A 21,612-nucleotide genomic window follows, 5' to 3' on the forward strand; every position below is an offset into this window, starting at 1 on the left:
TCATCTTTAGATCTTATGGTAAAAGCGGAATCAAACATAAGAAATGCGTTTATTAGAAATCAACATCGGTTGTGGTTTGTCTTGATATAAAAAAAGCTTTCAATACCACATGGCATTATGGAATCCTAAAGGATCTCCATTCTATTGATATGAGAGGTCATTTACTATCTTTTATTCAAAACTTCCTTCGCCACGGGTCTTTCCAAGTCCGATACCATCAGGCTCTGTCACAAACATACATACATACAAGAAGAAGGAATGCCACAAGGCTCTGTATTCAGTGCCACTCTTGCAATACGAATCAATAATATCACAAACGGAATTCCAAACACTGTTGACTCATATCTCTACGCTGATGATCTTACCTTATCCTGTCATTCCCAAAATATGAATTATATTGAGAGGCACTTACAAATATCAATAAATAATTTTGAACTGTGGATGACCCAAAATGGATACAGGCTATCAAAGAAAAAGTCTACAGCTATCCACTTCTGCAACAAGCACAAAATCCATCCAGATCCTGAGCTACTCTTGGACAGTCATCCTATTCCAATCATGAACAATATTCGTCTCCTATGGCTAATTTTCGATAAGAAGCTAAATTTCCAAGATCACATCAAACACCTACGAACTACTTGCATTAAGAAAATGAATTTACTCCGGGTAAACTCCAGTACATCATGGGGTGCAAACCGTTACACTTTGCTCCGTCTGTACAGATCCCTAATTAGATCTCGGCTGGATTATGGAGCACCTTTTTATGACTCTGCTAGAGAGAGAGTCTTGTCTCGTCTTGCTCCCATCCAACACACTGCTCTTAGGATTGCCCTGGGTGCATACAGAACATCTCCAGTTCAAAGTCTGTATGTTGAGGCCCACGAACCTCCACTGAATATCAGAAGAAAGATGTTATTATTGACCTACTCTGTTAAAATTAAAAGCCACTCCACACATCCTATTTGGCCACTACTACATGATCCTCAGTACATAATCCACTATGCAAACAAACCAAGAACAACTCAGCCTACTGGTATCAGATTCCAGAATCTAACAGAATGCTGGAATATTCAACTTCATAATGTTCTCAGAGACTTAAGAGATCCAGATCCTCCGTGGATTACATTCACGCCTTCTTGTGATTATTACTTTGAGCAGTGGGGGAAAAGGTACTATATCAGATATCAACATCCAACAGCTACATCTTGTCCATACACAGAATTATTCCCTCTTTTCTAAGATTTACACTGATGGCTCTAAGTCTTGTAATAAAGTGGGTGCAGCTGCTATCTTCCCTAATAGAACTATTTCACTTATACAGTAAACCCCCCGCTATTCGCGGGGATTATGTTCCTGAGAAATGCTGCGAATACCGAAAACGCGAATACTGAGTTATGGCTCCCATAGTAATAAAGGGGTTCTGTTCCAAGGTATGAAATATATAAGAAAAACTAGTCTAAAATTTTATCTATGTATGTATTATATGTACCTTCATAATATGACTATTTACATAGTGAAATGCAAGAATATGATCAAAATGAAAATAAGAAACAATTTAATATTAAATGTAATATTTATTAGAAATTTCAAACCAGAGCCTTTGCTAGCTAAAAAACCTATTTTTTCTAATTTAACATTACAAGTTACAGAGCATACAGAGCAAATTTTTGAAGCAATTAGTGCGTTTTCACGGACACTACGGCGGATTTTTTCTTCCGATTTCTCGTTTGATCATACAGCTGACTCATTGATTTTATAATGTTTTGCCACGGAGGAGACACTTTCACCATTAAAAATTTTATCAAAACTCAATTTTATTCGCTAATGTCATCACCTTTGGTCTTTTCACATTTCCCTTGTTATTCGTAGCCATATTTTTGTACGGGATAGAAAGAACTTGTTCACAATAAAGTCACTTTCTTTCGTTAACACACTCGAAAAAGTCTGTTTTACACTGCAAAACGGCAGATTTATCATTTTGTAAGCATATCAATTTATAAATTGAGAAATTTATTCAATTTATAAGCATATAAATTAAAAGCAAACAAGAAACATCCACGCTCGCGATTTTGTCACCCCTCTCCCCCCACCCACCAAGCGCTGTTTTGACAGGGAAAGATAATTTTAGCCACGCCCATGTTTTTTTACGGCGGAAAATGTTCACGGCGCTTTAAAATTCACATTTTTTTTTGTTTCATTTTATATTAAATCAGCGAATACGCGAAACCGCGAATAGCGGGGGTTTACTGTACTTCCTGCTGAATGCAGCAGTTATACTGCTGAGCTTCATGCCATTAAGCTTGTCTTGGAATATATTTCACTCCTGTCAATCAATAAAAGCATCATATATACAGATTCCAATTCCAAAAGTGCTCTCTCAGCTCTAAAAAACACGACACCTCACAATCCTTTGCTAAAACTCTTAAGGCATGCACTGATACTTCTTCACGAACATCAGCAAACTGTTTCTTCTCTTGGATTCCAGGGGACAGGGGTATTAAATAAAATGAATGTGCAGATAATGCTGCAAAACATCCCTCCAGCATAACCTCAACAAATGATCTTGTTCCGTATACTGATTGTAGATGCAATATCCAGAGAAAATGTATGGAGCAGTGGGCACTTATGTGGAAAAATCAAACACAGAACAAGCTGTTTCAGCTGAAACCTGAACCACTATTATGGAATTCCAGCCTGTGTAAAAATAGAAAAGAAGTAGTAATCCTAGCCAGAAGCCGAATAGGCTATACTCACCTCACTCATCTTTTTTTGCTCACAGGAAACGATCCTCCGCAGTGTACGCACTGCTTGCAACCACTGACAGTAAAGCATATACTTTACTGTCAGTGGTTGAATGTAGCTTGTTTAACAATGCCCGACAGTGTATTTTCAGCTCCTTGTCAAATTTACAAGAACCGTTGTCACTCAGCTGCATCATAAGTAATAATGCAAACCTCTCCAAATTCTTTTTGTACCTAAAACGAATTCAAATGTATAATCAATTTTGACTGCTCCCAGAGCAGTCATATACAGCTTCACTACCTTTGGTAGGCGCAATAAGGCCAAAGTAGCTCTTGTGGCAGAAACTCCCATAACAACAATAACAACAACGCCTAATCCTTGAACAATATTTCTTTGTTACTATGAAAAGCCTAGTAACTTCCATGATTAATTCTTTGAATGCGTCCCATTGAGAATTTGCTGTTGGTGACATCATCATCAGTTGGTACCACTGTATAGAATTTAAAAACTGTCCCAAACCACTGTAATCACCTTTACGAAAGCAAAATCCCTTCCCTTTACCCCTGATGGTAGTTATCTCTTTGTGTAAATTACACATCAGCACACTGATCACTGCCACCTAGTGGTTCCTTTATCTGCAGATTCTTAATGCATGAAGAATCACTACATGCTCCTGTAGAAAACAATCATTCAGTAAATCCACAAAAGCCTTTCTGGCATGCAAATGACCAACCCACAACTTCCAGTGATTATCTGGGAAATTAAAATCCCCCGTTATAAGGCAATCTGATTTACTGACCCACTCTATTTCTCTTTTCAGTTGTTCATTATACTCATCAGAGTCATTAGGCTAATAACACACTCCTACTCCCAATTTTGCTTTCCCAGTGCTTAGGTTACACCAAACTGACTCAACACTGCACTGTCCACCCATGGCAACTGGATTCACTTCTTTAGATTTTGTTTCTTAACTAATAGCATAACCCCTTTTCCCTTCTTACCTTGTCTATATTTTCTGTACACATTGTGCTCCCCAAATTCCAATTCTGCACTGCTTATATCTGTATGTATGACATCACGTCTCTGATATCCCAACAGTATCTGCCTTTAATGTGTTGATCAGCACTTCAAATTCATCAAATTTATTTACTACACTCCTAGCATTGGTGTACACATAAGTATATTGCATCTGTTCTTATTCTTAGCTACCCTAACAGAGCCCATGCATTTACTTGTTTCACAGTGACTCCCAGCAGTCTCTGAAATCTCCAGCACCTTTTTTTTTTCATGTTGCTGCTCATTCCAATAGAAGCAGGGCAAGAATCACCTCTGTTGGCGGCTACTGTTAAACTATTAAAAAAAAAAAAAAGAAAAAAGAAAGTTCTTGTGTATACTCTGGTACAACCACCAGGTTAGTGGAGTTTACAATAAATCAATCAATACAAATCATAATCATATTTAGCAATCATGGGCTTGAACTTCAAGTCCACTCAAAGAACGTGTGCTATTGCACTCATGCTTCTGACCACTCGGCTACATTAGGCCTAAATTAGTCCTTGTATCACCCCAAGCTAGCAGTTTTCCATCCCACCAGTAGTTTAAACTATTAAATACTATTAAATACTGTTAAACTATTAAAAAAAAAAAAAAAAAAAAGAAAGAAAGTTCTTGTTTATACTCCGGTACAACCACCAGGTTAATGGAGTTTACAATAAATCAATCAATACAAATCATAATCGTATTTAGTAATCATGGGCTTGAACCCCAGTCCACTCAAAGAGTGTGCGCTACTGCACTCGTGCTTCTGACCACTCGGCTATATCAGGCCTAAATTAATCTGTGTATCACCCCAAGCTAGCAGTTTTCCGTCCCACCTAAAACTGCCTCGATAGCATCAGCAAATATTCTTGCACCCTTTCTATTTAAATGTATCCCATCCCTGTAGAAGCAGTCTCTCCTGTTAACTAGCACAGACCAGCCTGAGAAAAATTCTACCCAAAGAGCCTTGCACTATCTCTCTCCAAGGCCGCATTGATTGACAAGGCTCTCATCATATACTCCCTCCTATTGTGTCTGGGCAGAATTGCAGACATCTTCAAATTCAACCCTATCTCATGGCTTTTTTTCAACATAGACCTGTACTTGTTAAGTAATTCCACCATTCTCCTACTCTTAATATTGTTGTTGCCAACATGTACGAATATCACCCTTTTGCCCTTAAAAGATGATATCTGTTCTACAATGTCATCAACTTTTCCACTGGCAGACATACCCGGATTCTTTTCCACATATCCTTTTTGCACAATATTTTCCGGGTTTCATGTTGTAACATTACATTTGTAAAATCTAAGTTGTAATATGTATTGAGTTAAAAAAATTACGTTTATAAAATCTAAGTACAGTAAACCCTCGCTATTCGTGGTTTCGCGTATTCGCGGTCGCTCATTTAACATAAAATGAAACCTAAAAAATGTGAATTTTAAAGCACCGTGAACATTTTCTGCCATAAAAAAAAAAAACATGGGCTTGGCTAAAATTATCTTTCCCGGTCGAAACAGCGCTCAGTGGGTGGGGGAAGAGGGGTGGCAAAATCGCGAGCGTGGATGTTTTTCGCTAATCCTTGTTCGGTATGTGTTATGCGCTTGCCATGGAAGGTTTCGTCGTTTGTTTTTAATTTATATGCTTCTAAAATTGAATAAATTTATCAATTTATAAATTTGATATGCTTACAAAATTGATAAATCTACCATTTTGCAGTGTAAAACAGACTTTTTCGAGTGTGTTAACAGAAGAAAGTGACTTTATAAGTTCTTTCTAACCCGTACAAAAATATGGCTACGAATAACAAGGGAAATGTGAATGTGAAATTATCAAAGAAGGTAATGACATTGGCGAATAAAACTGAGTTATTAGACAAAATTTCTAATGGTGAAAGTGTCTTCTCAGTGACAAAACATTATAAAATCATTGAGTCAATGGTACGATCAATCAAGAAATCGGAAGAAAAAATCCGCCATAGTGTCCGTGAAAAACGCACTAATTGCTTCAAAAATTTGCTAAATTAGAAAAAAATGGAAAAGCTTTAAATCTGTGAATAGAAGACTGAACTCAAAATAAAATTTCGTTAAGTTCACTAATTATTCGTGAAAAGGCAAAACTCCTTTATCAACACTTTAGCGAAACTGGTGATAGCACTGGCGGGATAAGTTTTTTAGCTAGCAAAGGCGCTAGTTTGAAAGATTTGTTTGAAATTTCTAATAAATATTCCATTTAATATTAAACTGTTTCTTATTTTCATTTCGATGCCATATGCTTGCATTTCACCATGTACTGTCTATGTACATAGTCATATTATGAAGGTACATATAATACATCGTCATCATCATCAGCCATTTTCAATCCACTGCAGGATGAAGGCCTCTCGAGCAACTTTCCAGTTCCTTCTGTTTTGAGCACTGGCCATCCATTTACTACTCAAAAACTCATGAATTTCATCTATCCATCTCCGCCTTTGTCTTCCAGGTTTTCTTCTAGCTCCTCTTGGGTACCATTCTGTTATTTTCTTAGTCCATCTGTCATCATGTCTTCGAGCTATGTGTCCTGCCCAAGACCATTTTAGTTCTTTAGTTTTGATAAGAATGTCCTTTACTTGAGTTTGCTGCCTAATCCATGTGTTTTTCTTCTTATCTAACAGTCTGATTCCCAATATAATTCGTTCCATTCTTCGCTGTGTAGTTCTTAGCTTCTCTTCCATTCTTTTGGTGAGTGCCCAAGTTTCACTTCCATAAGTCATGGTGGGGAGTATACATTGATTCATTATTTTACGTTTCAGACAAACTGGGATATTGCTCTTCAGTATGTGACTATATTTCCTGAATGCTGTCCATCCAAAATTTATTCTTCTCTTGACTTCCAGCCATTTATCATTATTACAGCCAATAACTTGTCCCAGATAAGTATATGACTCCACCTTTTCAATTACTGCTCCTTCAATCATTATTTCCCTTTCCGTGGCATACTTGTTCATCATTACTTTTGTTTTAGCCATATTCATCTTTAGTCCAAAATCCTTACTAATTGTGCATAACTGATTAAGATTTTCCTCTAATTCTTTGGGATCGTGGCTTATGACCACAATGTCATCTGCAAATCGTAAATGGTTTAGGTACTCTCCGTTCACATTGACTCCTTTCTGCGACCAGTCTAATCTTCTGAAGGCTTCCTCAAGGGCAGCAGTAAACAGCTTCGGAGATATTGTGTCTCCTTGTCGAACTCCTTTCTCGATTTTAAATTTGCTACTGTCTTTGTCTAGTCTAATAAAGGATGTAGCACTCTCATATATTTTCTTCAAAATCATAATATATGGAGTATCTATGCCTTGTCTTTCCCGTGCCCGAAACATTGCCTTATGCTGTATGGAGTCAAATGCCTTTTCATAATCCACAAATGCCAGGCATAATGGTGTTTTATATTCATTTGCTTTCTCCATTAGCTGTGATATTACGTGAAGGTGATCCATAGTTGAGAATCCTGTCCTAAAGCCAGCTTGCTCTTTCGGTTGATTCTCATCAAGTATTCTTTCTAATCTGTTAGTAATGACCCTTGTGAACAACTTGTAGATATGGGATAACAAGCTAATTGGTCTATAATTTCCGATTTCTGATTTATCTCCTTTCTTATGCAGTAAAACTATGATTGCATTATTCCACTGCTTAGGCATCACACCTTTTCTAATGCACTTTGTGAAAAGCCTTGCCTGTTTTTGTGTTATGTCTCTTCCTCCCAATTTTAACAACTCTACAGTAACTTCATCTTCCCCCGGGGGCTTTCCGATTCTTCATTTTCTTCAATGCATGTTCTACCTCATCAGGAAGAATATCGGGTATGTCGTATGTGTTGCTACTTTGCAATCCTTCTTCCCCACTGCTGGTATCATTCCCTCGCTCCTTGTATAATTCTCTATAGTAGTCTTCCAACCGGACTTCTCCTAAATCTTCTGTAATAGAGAGATATTGGATCCATCAGTGTTTTAGGCTGAGTGTCTGATAACACACAGGATACCTGTTCCCCTCTAAGCCCCCATATAATACATACATAGACAAAATTATAATACATACATAGATACATACATAGACATACATACATAATACATACATAGACATACATAATACATACATAGACATATAATACATACATAGACAGAATTTTAGACTAGTTTTTCTTATATATTTCATACTTTGGAACGGAACCCCTTTATTACTATGGGAGCCATAATTCAGTTTTCGGTATTCGCGGCATTTCTTAGGAACGTAACCCCTGCGAATAGCGGGGGTTTACTGTAGTTATAATAGATAATAAATTTAGCTATCTATTGCCACACATCTGGTTCGAATTTTCCCTCTACCTATCTATGCCAAATCATCGATTTTAAAAGCTCTACGAATATTATTGTCATATGTTATGATCTAGATGATAAATTAAATTATTAAGTCATGTAAGTAGTCGTATAATTTATCATTTGTAATCCTGTGCTGATAGTAATTACACTGCTACAAGTTGCGTAGGAACAGTATATGCTATATCGATAACAATAGTGGCAGATTTGAAAGTTTTGTCTGTGAATCCTCCTAAGCTAGCCATTTTCTGACCCACCTAATGCTGCCTCGATAGCATCAGTAAACATTCTTGCACCTCCTTCTGTTTAAGTGTATCCCATCCCCAATTTTCAATTTAAAGCAGATAGCTACAGGTTAGGCAAATGAACATTTGCTTTCAGCTAGTGAGCAGTTGATTGTCGGAACTGACTTTCACCTTAAGTGGCTAATAGGTTGAATAAATTTTAAAAATGAATAACAAATTATTAAAAGAGATGAGCAAATGAAGTGATTTTTTTTTAACCCCTTTCTGTTTTTTTTCTAATGTTGTATGAACCAGTTTGCTTACATCTCTTGCTACTACTAATAATTATACTATCTTCTTTTTATTTATATTTTATAAACTAATATAGTTTTATTATTTGTAGATGCTACAATATATGTAGGTGGCTTAGATGAAAAAGTGTCAGAGACAATACTTTGGGAACTCTTTGTTCAAGCTGGTCCTGTAGGTAAGTGGAACCTTATATTTTAGAATGCAAATATGACATTTACAAGTGAGCAAAGGGACACAGTAAAATATGGAAATGTACTAGAGGAATAAAAATGTTTTCCTTTTGTTTATTTTTTAAATTTTTATTTAAATTACAGTTTTAGATTCAAAAAGTATTAAAGCAATCAAATTAAGTCAGCTTTTCTAAGTGACCTGGTATGAGCTACAACAATAACATCAGTATGTGTATTACACTAGTCCCACAGGAGCTAGTTATTGTTAGTGACTCCATTGTCAGGGTAATGGGAAATATTTTGTAAAAACAGCATAGGTGAAATAGGACCAGGGTATGTCTGCTAGGGGCAAAAGTTGATGACATTGTGGACAGATATAATTTTTTAAGGGCATAACAGGTGTATTGTTGTACACGACACTAATTACATAAGAGTAGGAGATCTGTGGACTTAACAAGTACAGGTCAATGTTGAAAAAAAAAAAAGCCGCTAGTTAGGGTTAAATTTGAAATTGTCGGCATTTCTGCCCAAACACGATAGGCGGAAGTATATGACGAAAGCTTTGTCAATCAATTTGGCTCTGGAGAGATTGTGCAAAGCTCCGGCACAACCACCAGAGTAGAATTTTTCACAGCATGGTCTGTGTTTGTTAACAGGAGAGACTGCTTCTACAAGGATGGGGTACACTTAAATAGAAAGGGTGTAAGAATATTTAATATTTGCTGATGCTATCGAGGCAGTGTTAGGTGGGTCAGAAAACTGCTAGCTTTGGGGGGGGATTCACAGACTAAGATTAACAGACATAGAGTAACAGTAGTTGCAGGCAGAGATAAAAGTGATCCTTGCACATCTTCTGTTGGAATGAGAAGCAAGGTGCTGGGAATTTCAAGAATTGTTGGGAGTTATCATGGAACAAGTAAATACATGAGCTGTGTTAGGTTAACTAAGAGTAAGAACAGGTACATGCACACCAATGCTAGAAGTATAGTAAATAAATTTGATGAATTTGAAGTGTTTTTGAATATCGGGTATGTCGTATGTGTTGCTACTTTGCAATCCTTCTTCCCCACTGCTGGTATCATTCCCTCGCTCCTTGTATAAGTCACGACACCAAAGGTGGATATTGTTGGGATATCAGAGATGCAATGTCACACAGATATAAGGAATGCAGAATTTGAATTTGAGAAGTGCAATATGTACAGACAGGATAGAAAGGGAGGAGGGGTTATGCTGTTAGTTAAGAAATGCATAAAATCTAAGGCAGTGCATCCATTTGACATGTATGGACAGTTTGATGTGACGTAAGCACTGGGAAACAAAAATGAGAGTAGGATTATGTTTTAGGCATAATGACTCTGATGAGTACAACAAACAACTGTACAGTGGGCCAATAGAGTGGGCACCTTGCACAGAAGATGTGCAAGGATCACTTTCCATCTCTGCCTGCAACTACTGTTAATCTTAGTCTATGAATCCCCCGAAAGCTAGCAGTTTTCTGACCCACCTAACACTGCCTCGATAGCATCAGTGGGCCAATAAATCAGAATGCCTTATAATCCGGAATTTTAACTTCCCAGATATCACTGAATTTGTGGTTTGGTCCCTTGCACACTAGAAAGGCTTGCGAGTTGATTGTTTTCTACAGTAGCATGTTCTAGAGACAACCGGAGGGAGCAATACTCTTAATCTGATTTTTCTGATCATTCATGCATTAAGAATCTGCATGTAAAGCAACCACTAGGTGGCAGTGAACACAGTGTAATGATGTGGGATTTACTTAAAGATGTAACTACCATAAGGGATAAATGGAAGGGTTTTTGTTTTCATAAAGATGACTACAGTGGGATCAACTGATGATGTTACAAACAGCAAATTCTAAATGGATTCAAGGAAATAATCATGGAAGCTACTAGGCTTTTCATACCAACTAAGAAATACTTCAAATATTTAGGCCTAAATGGATGTCAGATGAACTAATGAGACTCCTGCAGAGAAGAAAGATGCATGGGATATATATAAATTATCACACGACACAGAAGCCTGTGGTAGATACAAAAAAATACAAGGTTTATGAAAATGAATAACAACAGTGGTCCAAGAATGAGGGACCCCCACTCCTGACATTACACCAATCTGAAGAATATCTATTAATCACAATCCTCTGCCTTCTGCCACCCAGCAGTCCTTCTTAGAATTTTTCCAGTTATCCCAACCTGTTCAGGCTTATACAGTAACTTCTCATGAGAGACCAAGTCAAATGCTTTGCTAAAATCTAAATAAACTATGTCAAAATTGTTCTAAATAACAAAATTGTTCTAAAATCTAAATAACAAAATTGTTATGTCCTCCATAATGCCATATCTTTCTAAATGTTCCTGGATGGCACTCTTAATCATTGCCTCTAAGAATTTTCCTATAATGAAGTCAAACTAACTGGTCTGTATTTACCAACTTCACTCTTAGAACCACTTTTATGTATTGGTGATACATTGGCATTTCTCCAATCCAAAGGAATCTCCCGAGTTCAGAGATGCCCTCATAATTAACTTTAGTGATTGAATAGACTCCCTTGTGTTCTCCCTCAAAACTAAAAGGGTATATGCCATCAACTCCTGCAGCCTTACTTGTATTTATGCTCAAAAGTTTTTCTAATAAACAGTAATCTGTAATTATGACATCACTGATTTCATATGGCTCCATCCTCACTCACACAGCCTCTTCTAGGCATAAAGGGTCTTTTGTCAGTAAAGACAGGTGCAGAATACCTGTTCAATCCATCCGCAACATCAGCTGGGTTGTCTATGACTTTACTTTCCCACACCCAGTGCACAAGGGCCCACTCTGATTCACTTTTTTCTTCCTTGTATTCACATACATGAAAAATTCCTTGTCCTCATTGTTTGCTCTCTTAGCCAATGCTTTTTCATGTGCAGCCTTGGCTTCCCTGACATATGTGAAACTATTACGTATTGAATTCTACCTGTTGTAGGCTTCAGTACTTTTCGTTGCTCTGTAACTGTCTCATACTATATTTTTCTGCTCTGTTTGACAGCCAACTCTGCAGTCATCAATTTCACTGATAGCTTAAATAGATTCAACAAAGAACTGGACAAACTTTTAAAGTGAATGTATAGGTGAAGTGGGATTTTTTTTTTTTTTTTTTGGCTGATGCGATGTGATACAAGAAGGCTTGATTTCTTGTATCATATGCCACTACTAATGCTAATAATGTGGACCAAGGCATTATAAAAAATAGAAATGCCAAATGGGAAATGTTCAGAGAGATAATACTTTAGCCTTTAAAGCTTTATATATTGACTATAGATTTAAATGGTTGGCAGATGAACTGATGGGTTAGTTTTCCGAGAATCAAAAATAGATGGGAAGATTATGAATTGTCATGACTCAGTACTACAGTAAGTATAAATTAGTTTGCAATCAAGTGGGTCAGGATGTTGGGCATGCCCAGAAGGCAGATTATGTGAAGCCCTTGTCTAGGAGTTTAAAGAAAAGTAGCAAGGAATTCTTGATACTATTAACATCAGATGGAACAAGATGAATCGCATTGGTCCACTTGATATGAATGGTATAATTATTCTTTCCGTACAGACTGACAAATTAAATTAAATTAATCTTTTATACTGGGACGGCCTCCGTAGCCGAGTGGGCAGGAGCGGGAGTGCAGTAGCACACGCTCTTTGAGTAGACTGGGGTTCAAGCCCCTGACTGCTGAATACGGTCAATCTGCCAACCCGCACTGGACCAGCGTGGCAGATTATGGTCCATTTCCCTCAGCATGAATTGTTGAGGAGGCTTCCACCCTGCAGTGGTTGATAATGGCTGCACTTTTTTTTTTTTTTTTTACTGGGCCCACACAGTTTTAGAAATGGTTACTGTAGATATGTATCTACAGTAACCATATTAGTAGTTAATTGATTTTATGATAACTGAAAGTAATCAGAAGAGCAATTAATTCAGCTGAAAGTGAACAGAGCACTTGGGGGGGGGCTGTGGAATCTATCCAAATATTCAAACTGAGGAAGGGAGGTTGCAGGTGTTGGATGTGCATAAATTTCGTGAGTTGAATGAACTTAGGTCTGGTGTTGTGGAAGTGGACAGTTTAAATAAATTCAAGGAAGAACTAGATAAACTGTTAGTGGGATGAACAGGTGAAATGTGAAGTGTTGGGGTTTTTTTTTTTTTGCTGATGCTGTGTACTTTCTTGCATTATTCACCACCACTACTACTAATAATTATGAGAAGTCTTTGCAAAGAATGTTGAGAAAAGCAGCAAAGACTATTTACATAACACTAGTAGGAGGGAGATGAATTACATTGGTCCACTAGATGTGAATGGTTTAAATGTTGATGATGCTGTTCAGGTTGGTGACCAAACTGAATAGGTATTTTGCATCCACATTGACAAGAGTAATTTTTTGGGATGGGATGCCTTAAGTGTCAAATTTTAACAGAAAGCTGAATGATTTTGTGATAACTGAGAGGAAAATGGAGAATAATTTGTTGAAACTACACATAAGTAAGGCAATTGTAATGGATTGGATCGGATCGGATCTATCAGTTATATTACAAATGCAGCAAAAGAGGTAATCAAATTTTTAGCTATGATTATGAGGGCAATCCTGATTCATGGGAGGAATCCATGAATCAGGCTTGCCCTCATAATCATGGAAAATGTATCCCCAGTTAATAAAGGGGGAATCAATGGGTGACATGAGTAATTACAGTCCTGTTAGCTTAACATCTGTTCCAGGGAAATTAATGGAGTCACTGGTTAAGTAAGTAATCCAAGACCATCCCATCTAGACAGGAATGCAGCTATACAAATGTCACAGCACGAATTTGTTAAGGTAGTAATCTTCTCTGACCAATCTAATTTGATACTATGACATAGTAACATAGGAACTGGGTGAAAAAAATAATTTTTATGTCATTTCAGGAAGGTTTTGGATATTCTTGCACATAAGACTTGTATACAAATTGGAGCATTGTGTATTAAGGAGAAGTTACTGCTATGGTTAAAGGGATGGTTAAGTGGGAGATGACAGAGTTGTTATCAGTGGTCACTGCTCTTCTTAATGTTATTAGCAGATCCCCCAGGTTTCAATACTGGCCGATTGTTGCTTTCTACATTTATTAATGATATTGAGGACAGCACAACACGCTTAATATTCCAGACTAATGTACTAACAGTAATCCCAGAATAATGTACCAACTGTGGTACTACATTCAGGGAAGTGAAAACTGAAAAAGACCTGGAAGTAATTGTGGTCCTATATGAAGTTCTATGAACAGTGGAGACAGGCTATCAGGACAGCTCTTGGGGTTTGTGAATAATATGCAACAATTTTGCTAGAAGAGATAACGAGGTGATTATCCTATTGTAAAAGGAAATGGTCAGGGCACATCTTGAGTACTGCATGCAAGTCTGGATGCTTCATTTAGATGTTGATCTTTTGTAATTGGTGCAGAGAAGAACAACAAGATTAGTGTGAGGAACAAAAGCATATTCTTACCAGGAAAGGCTTCAGATCTGCATACTGCTATGCATGGAGACCAAGGACCTGTGAGGTGATCTGATTGAGATGTTTTAAGTCTTTGAACGGATTGAGTAAACTCAGTGCTGATGGAATCCTTCCTCTTGCTCAGGTTATATACATGAGGAAGCATAAATTCAAACTGAGGATGGTTGCAAGGTATATATATATGTGCAAAAATTTGCCTTCATGCAGTGGGTGGTCAGTTGTTGAAGCAAACTCCCATCTGCTGTTGTAGAGGTGGTTATTTTGAATAAATTCAAGGAAGAATTAGACAAATTATTAGAATGGATAAACACGTGATATGGCAAGTGTTTGCTGTTTTTTTTTTTTTTTTTTTTTTTTTTGTTTTTTTTTTGACTGGTGCGGTATATATGTAATGAACTTCCTTTCTTGTATCATTTTCCACTACTAATGCTAACTGATACTATTAAGTAAATTACAGTTCTTGACTTTTATACAACAGCAAAAAAGGATGGAAATAGTGTTCTTCCCATATCTTGCTATCGAAATGAATATTTTGAGATAGGTGAGTATTATTTCTTCCATGTACCATTGTATAAAAGGCAGGTACTATAATTCGCATACAAATATAATATCAAGTGATTCTCCAGGACCTGAAATTCTGACTAATGCAGAACTCTTAGTATCTATAGCTAGGTACCTCTAGCTTTTAGCTAGGCATCATTTGGATAATATTTTGAATGTTCAGTGGCTGTTGTAATTAACTATTGAGTGGGGATGTAAAGTCTTCCAAATGTTTAAAAGCCGTGATCTTCAACAGCCAATTGAAAAAATGAAGAAAGGTCCCAATGGCAAACAAAACATGGTTTGTTTCACTAATGTACACAGGTGGGCTGCATAAAACCTGCATCAGGCTATCCTTTTGTTGTTGGTAAACAGTTTGTGTACTGTTATTGCACAATATATACTGTGAAATATCCTAAACTGTGAGTAAGCACTTCCTAATTAATTTCACAAATATACGTGGTCTCAATTCTAATCTCAACGATGTCCATTTCCACTTGCAGTCTAGCAAACCCCCTATACTTTTTCTGACAGAATCTCAGTTATTGGTTGATTCAACTACTGCTCATCTCAGATGCCCAAATTATTCGCTGTATGATTCCTTTCGCGTCAAAGGTGGTACTTGTGCATATGTCCATTTCTGATATTCCCTGTCAGAGACTTGGCAATTTGGAATCTCCTCTCTTTGATCTTCTCTGGCTTAAAATCTCTCTACCTCATTGTGTCAAATTCATCTGTTGTCTCTGCCGTTCTCCCAACTCCACTAATCACTTGAAGCTCTTTGACTTCCTCTTTCCTAACTTTCCTAACAGTGAGAGGTAATTTTCCTTGGTGATTTTAATGTTCACGACTTCAGCTGGCTTCCGATTTCTAGTCACACCGACCCAGCTGGTCAAAATGCTCAGGCTTTTGCAATTACTAATCACCTTGCACAGATTGTCCATTTACCTACAAGAATACTGGACAATCCTAATCATACAGCAAACGTGCTTGATCTTTTTCTCACAAACAACCCTTCTAAGTACACGGTCAAAGTGAGAGGTCCTTTAGGCACTTCAGATCACAACTTGGTGATTGTCTCTTCACCAATGGAGCCTTTATCTCATGGCTATTCCCAACCTTATGTTGTTTGGCATTACAAGAATGCAAAATGGGATGACCTGCGAGATTTTTTTCTTCTTTTCCTTGGTCGGATTACTGTTTCAAAACTTCTGATGTCAACGTTTGCTCAGATCGTGTTAGTGAAATTATTCTTGAGGAATGGAATCCTTTATCCCACACTCCACTTTAAAATCTCGTCCTTTATCTAAACCTTGGTTTTCTAATAAATGTGCTAAGGCTGTCCAAGAGAAGAATGTTGCATATCGTAATTGGCTTGTTTCTAATTCTTCATTTCATTTTATGCCTACACCAAAGCTCGCAACAATTGTAAAGCAGTTATTAATCAGTCCAAACTAGAGTTTGAACAGGCTGAGAGTAGAAACTTGCTTCTTGCACTAATGGTAGCCGAGTATTCTGGTCTCTTGCCAAAGCTATTGGCCGCAACTTTTGCCCATCTCTGCCCCCACCTCTGTCCAAACCAGATGGTTCTGTTGTTACTCCAGCCAAAGCTAAAGCTGACCTGCTAGCATCCCATTTTTCTTCCAACTCATGTATTGATGATCTTGGTAAACACTTCCCACCATTCCCAACATGCTCCATTCAATGCGTCCTGTGGTCTTCCATCAAAAGGATATCAGAAGGATTTTGATGAATCTTGATGCGAAGAAAGCTTCAGGTCCCGATGGTATTTCTCCACTTGTTCTCAAAACCTGTGCTCCTGAACTTACTCCTATTCTATGCCGCCTTTTTTCACTTTCTTATTCCAAAGGTGTTTTTCCTTCTGCTTGGAAATTTGCTCATATCCAGCCTGTTCCTAAAAAGGGTGACAAATCCCTCCCATCCAATTATCGTCCCATTGCAATTACTTCTACTCTTTCTAAAGTAATGGAGAAATCAATTAACCGCCAACTCTTAAACTACCTAGAAACCTTCCGTCTGATCAACGATCGCCAGTATGGATTCCATCAGTATCGATCCACTGGTGATATTCTGGCTTATGTTACCCATTTATGGACTAATTCAATGGAAAGGTTCGGTGAAACACAAGTAGTTGCTCTTGACATCTCAAATGCTTTTGATCGTGTTTGGCATAAAGGTCTTCTAAACAAGCTTCCATCTTATGGTTTGCCAACTGTTTTTAGTAATTGGTTATCCAGTTTTCTCTCTGATCGCTCACTGAGGGTGATGGTAGATGGCTCTGTCTTCTAACTTCTCCACTAATGCCGGTGTCCCCCAAGGTTCTTTCCCCCCACTCTTTTCCTCTTGTATATTAACGACTTTCTTCCATTGACTGGAAATCCTATCCATAGTTTTGCCGATGATAGCACATTGCATTCTACTTTCCATTTTGAGAAACCTTGCCCTGCTCAATCAGCTTCAACTTCTCGAAAATCTGCTACCAATTCCTTAAATGCCAATCTTCAGGTAATTCTCCAGTGGGGCAAAGACAACTTAGTTGATTTCAACCCTTCTAAAACTCAGTCTTGTCTTATATCTTGCTAGATATAGGGATCTCTTATATAGAGATATATCCGATTTCTAGGCAAAATGATATATCTCTTTTGGGGATTACCCTGACTTCTAATCTCTCTTGCACAAGCACAATCCAAATATTGCTTCCTCTGCATCTAAAAAACTTGGTTTTCTCTTTCGCTCTCGGTGTTACTTTTCTTCCAAACAGCTGCTCACTCTGTATAAATCGCAAATCCGCCCTGATGTGGAATATTGTTCCCACATCTGGGGTGGTGCCCCCAAAGCCTCTCTCAGGCTTCTTGATTCCATTCAGAAGACGGCAGTTAGGTTACTTAATGATTCATCTCTAACAGAGTCTCTCCACTCGCTGTCTCATAGACGTACTGTTTCTGCTGCATGCCTCTTCTACAAATACCTCCATGGACACTGTTCTTCTGAATTGGCTTCTATAATTCCCGCTCTCTCTCTTTCAAAACAGTCCGAACACGTGCTGCCACCAGCCAACATCCATTTACTGTCCAACTTCAAACACGCAGAACCAAATTATCATCTTCCTCGTTTGTTCATTCAACTGCTGTTTTCTGGAACAACCTTCCTTCATACGTATTTCCTGAAAATTACAGTCTACAGAAGTTCAAGTCCAATGTCAACAAATATCTTCTTTTGTCTTCTCAACCTCCAACCCAAGCACGGTACTAAGTACTATAGGTTCTAATACCTCTCGTGTTTGGGGTTTACAAAAAAAAAAAAAAAAAAAAGTTGAAATTAACTCTACTTGCCTTTGTGGCAAATGCCTTTTACCTATGAAAATGTGTATATACATTTCATTAGCAGTAGAGGTGAAAAGTTCATAGGATACATATAAATTAATGGGTGACATGGAAGCCTATGATAGATATAAGCTGGTCTGTAACCAAGTCACAAAGGAGATTAGGCAGGCAAAGGCAGATTATGAGAAATCTTTGGCAAAGGAGGCAGAGAAAAATAGCAAAGAGTTCACCTATGTAAACTCTAGAAAAAAAGGGATGAATCAGATTAGTCCACTGGATATTTATAGTTCATATTGATAGTTGATGATCCTGCTCAGGCGGCTAACAAACTAAATGAGTGTTTTTCATCTACATTCGCACATGAGGAGTTATTCAGGGAGGCGAATGCCAGAGGTGAATTAAACTCTTGAGCGAGCTAGATAATTTTGTAATAATTGAGAGGAAAGTGGAGGAGAAATTGTTGAAGATAAACATAAAAAAGGCACCCAGGGTGGACAGGATCTATCCAGTTTTATTAAAGAAGGCAGCAAAGGAAGTGAGCAAACCCTTAGCCATAATTATGAGAGCTTCCTTGTACTTAGGGGAAGTACCCATGGACTGGAGATGTGCAAATGTGACCCCAATTCACAAAGGAGGATCAAAGGGTGACACAAATAATTATAGACTTGTTAGTTTAACTTCTGTTCCTGGAAAATTAATGCAGGCACTGGTAGAAGCACTGCAGGATCATCTAGACAAGACTTCAGTTATAGTTCAGACACAGCATGGTTTTGTTAAGGGAAAGTCTTGCCTGGCCAATTTGATTGGATACTATGATGTGGTCACAAAGGAACTGGATGCAGGGAATAACTTGATATCATATATTTCAATCTTGGAAAGGCTTTTGATACTGTTGCACATGGAAGGCTGCTGCACAAATTGGAGCAGTGTGGCATTGGAGGCAAATTGCTGCTATGGATAAAGGGATGGTTGAGTGGAGAAGATAGAGAGTGGTAAATCAATGGGCACTGCTCATCGTGGACTAATGTTATTAGTGGATTCCCTCAGGGTTCAGTATTGGGTCCACTGTTGTTTTCTGTATTTATAAATGATGTTGTTGATGATGTATATCAAGCTTAATGTCCAAGTTTGCAGACGATACGAAGGTTGGGAGGGTTGTTAAGGACACTAATGACAGTACACTGCTGCAACAGGATCTATAAAAGTTGAGTAGATGGTCTGATAGGTGGCAAATGAAGTTTAACATAGACAAATGTAAAGTACTACATATGGGAAGCAGTAATGTATCAACTCTGTGGTACTACACTGACAATTGTAGAGAATGAAAAGGACCTGGGGGTAATTGTGCAGGCAGATATGAAGTTTTCTGAGCAGTGCAGACGGTCTGCAAGAGTTGCTCATCGTGTCTTGCCAATGACATACAGGAATTTTTCTAGCAGATATAAGGAAGTGATTATCCCCTTGTATAAGGCAATGATCAGGCCACACCTTGAGTACTGTATGCAGCTTTGGAGGCCTCATTTTAAGAAGGATGTAGAGCTGTTGGAATGAGTACAGAGAAGGGCAACAAGATTGGATGGAACAAAGGGTTGCTCTTACGGAGAAAGGCTTTAGTTTTGCAGATTACAGTGTCTGGAGACTAGGAAGCCTTGAATGGTTTGAGCATGCTCAATGCTGATGGAATTCTTTCTCTTCCTCAGAATAATCACCTGAGAGATCATAAATTCAAATTGAGGGAAGACAGTTGTAGAATAGATGTGCGGAAGTTTGCCTTTAGCCAGCGGGTAGTTGGTTGGTGGAACAGACTTCCATCTTTTGTTGTGGAAGTTGATAGCCTAAATAAATTTAAAGCTGAGCTAGACAGGTATTTGGAACGAACAGAGGGGTGAAATGGGAGCGGTTTTTTTGGCTGATGCTGCATAAGCTTGCTTTCTTGCAGCATATGCCTCTACTAATTCTAAGTGCATCTTCACTTTGAATTGAAGTGCTGTATGATTACAGTATGATTGTTGTATCACACTCATGGCATTTCTCTCTCTCTCTCTCTCTCTCTCTCTCTCTCTCTCTCTCTCTCTCTCTCTCTCTCTCAGGGTAATTCGGAAACTTTTTTTTGCTGCTGCAGCAAAAGCCGCAGGCTTCCTTGCACCATATGGCTAATAAAAATAATATCCCTGCAACACTGTCCTCAGAATCCCAGCTGTGTCTCAGAATTGGATGTTTTGAGCAGTTCCTTGTGTAACTAGAAAATAAATTATATTGATGCAAATAAATGCTTTCAAAAGGAATAGGAGCTCAATACCTTTTTGCAGAACATGGTGATAAGATGTGTTGTCTCTGCCAAATGTATATCAATTCAAATCCTCTGAACTGCAGTATCATTTCTATTGATCAAGAATTTCTCCAAGGATCTGAATTCCATTGTGTAAAATTAAGCCCTTTTAAAAACAAACAGCTGCTGAAGTCCATTTCTTCACGAAATTTAACATAGTATTTGATCACTGCTTTGGTGGAGTTGTGCAACATACAAGAAAAATCCAAATTATAAATATAATAGACTTTTGAAATAACAGCACCTTCAGGGATTCAATCTGCTGTTATTTCAATTTTTCTGTTATCTAGAAAGTTTTATTTTTAATGTCTTTAATGCAGAAATAATGAGGCCAAATAAGAAATAGAGAGATTGAGGATGCAATTTTATTAACTGCACATAAAAAAATGTAAACATGTTGACGATCCAATGTTATATTCTGCCATTAATACACTTCTGTTTACGCCACGTTCTATTTTCTTTATTATATCAAGTTTAGTCTGCACGGGGAGCACAATGGTATTGTCACTGTCCTCCCCACAAAAGGCCCGGGTTCAAATCCTGTCGATGACGCGAGAAACTTTTATAGGCTTTTTTCACTCCTTGGCTGAGTTATTGGGTCTCAGGCATAGATTGCAAGGTTTTTCGTCCAGCAAAACAGGCAAATCGAGCAGAGAACACATGCAATTTACAGACATAATACACATGGGTATATGAATTAACATTCCGGGTGACCCTAATGTAATAGTTTCGATTATATCAAGTTTGTCGCTAAGCTTTCATGTTGTTGTTCTTTTCTTCTATGTATGAGGTTTATTAACTTTAGGAGCCATAATGAGGGGTTTTTAATTTAAAATAAATGTAAAACAGCTGTATAATCCATCATATCGGTAGAGAATTCACTTTCAAAATGACGAATAAACAAATACAGTAATCACATGACTTGCCATTTTCTTTTTTTGGCACTGCAAGATGTATGCGCTGTATGTATACATCCGATTTCAGTGTGCCGTTGTTTGCAGTACTGTTATTTC

General features: G+C 37.8%; 1 protein-coding gene across 1 annotated transcript in view; it reads left to right on the forward strand.

Moving 5' to 3' along the window:
* The window catches only part of Spx (Spliceosomal protein on the X), a 232,782-nt gene that overhangs the window by 47,789 nt on the left and 163,381 nt on the right, over positions 1 to 21,612 (forward strand). The window contains exon 2 of the mRNA XM_090389423.1: positions 8,765 to 8,848. Coding sequence (XP_090245549.1) covers positions 8,765 to 8,848 — 84 coding nt within the window. The remainder of the gene's footprint in view (positions 1 to 8,764; positions 8,849 to 21,612) is intronic.

This window comes from Mastigoproctus giganteus, unplaced genomic scaffold (assembly GCF_048544385.1).
Source record: "Mastigoproctus giganteus isolate SK-2022 unplaced genomic scaffold, ASM4854438v1 scaffold_16, whole genome shotgun sequence".
Classification (NCBI taxonomy): Eukaryota; Metazoa; Arthropoda; class Arachnida; order Uropygi; family Thelyphonidae; genus Mastigoproctus; species Mastigoproctus giganteus.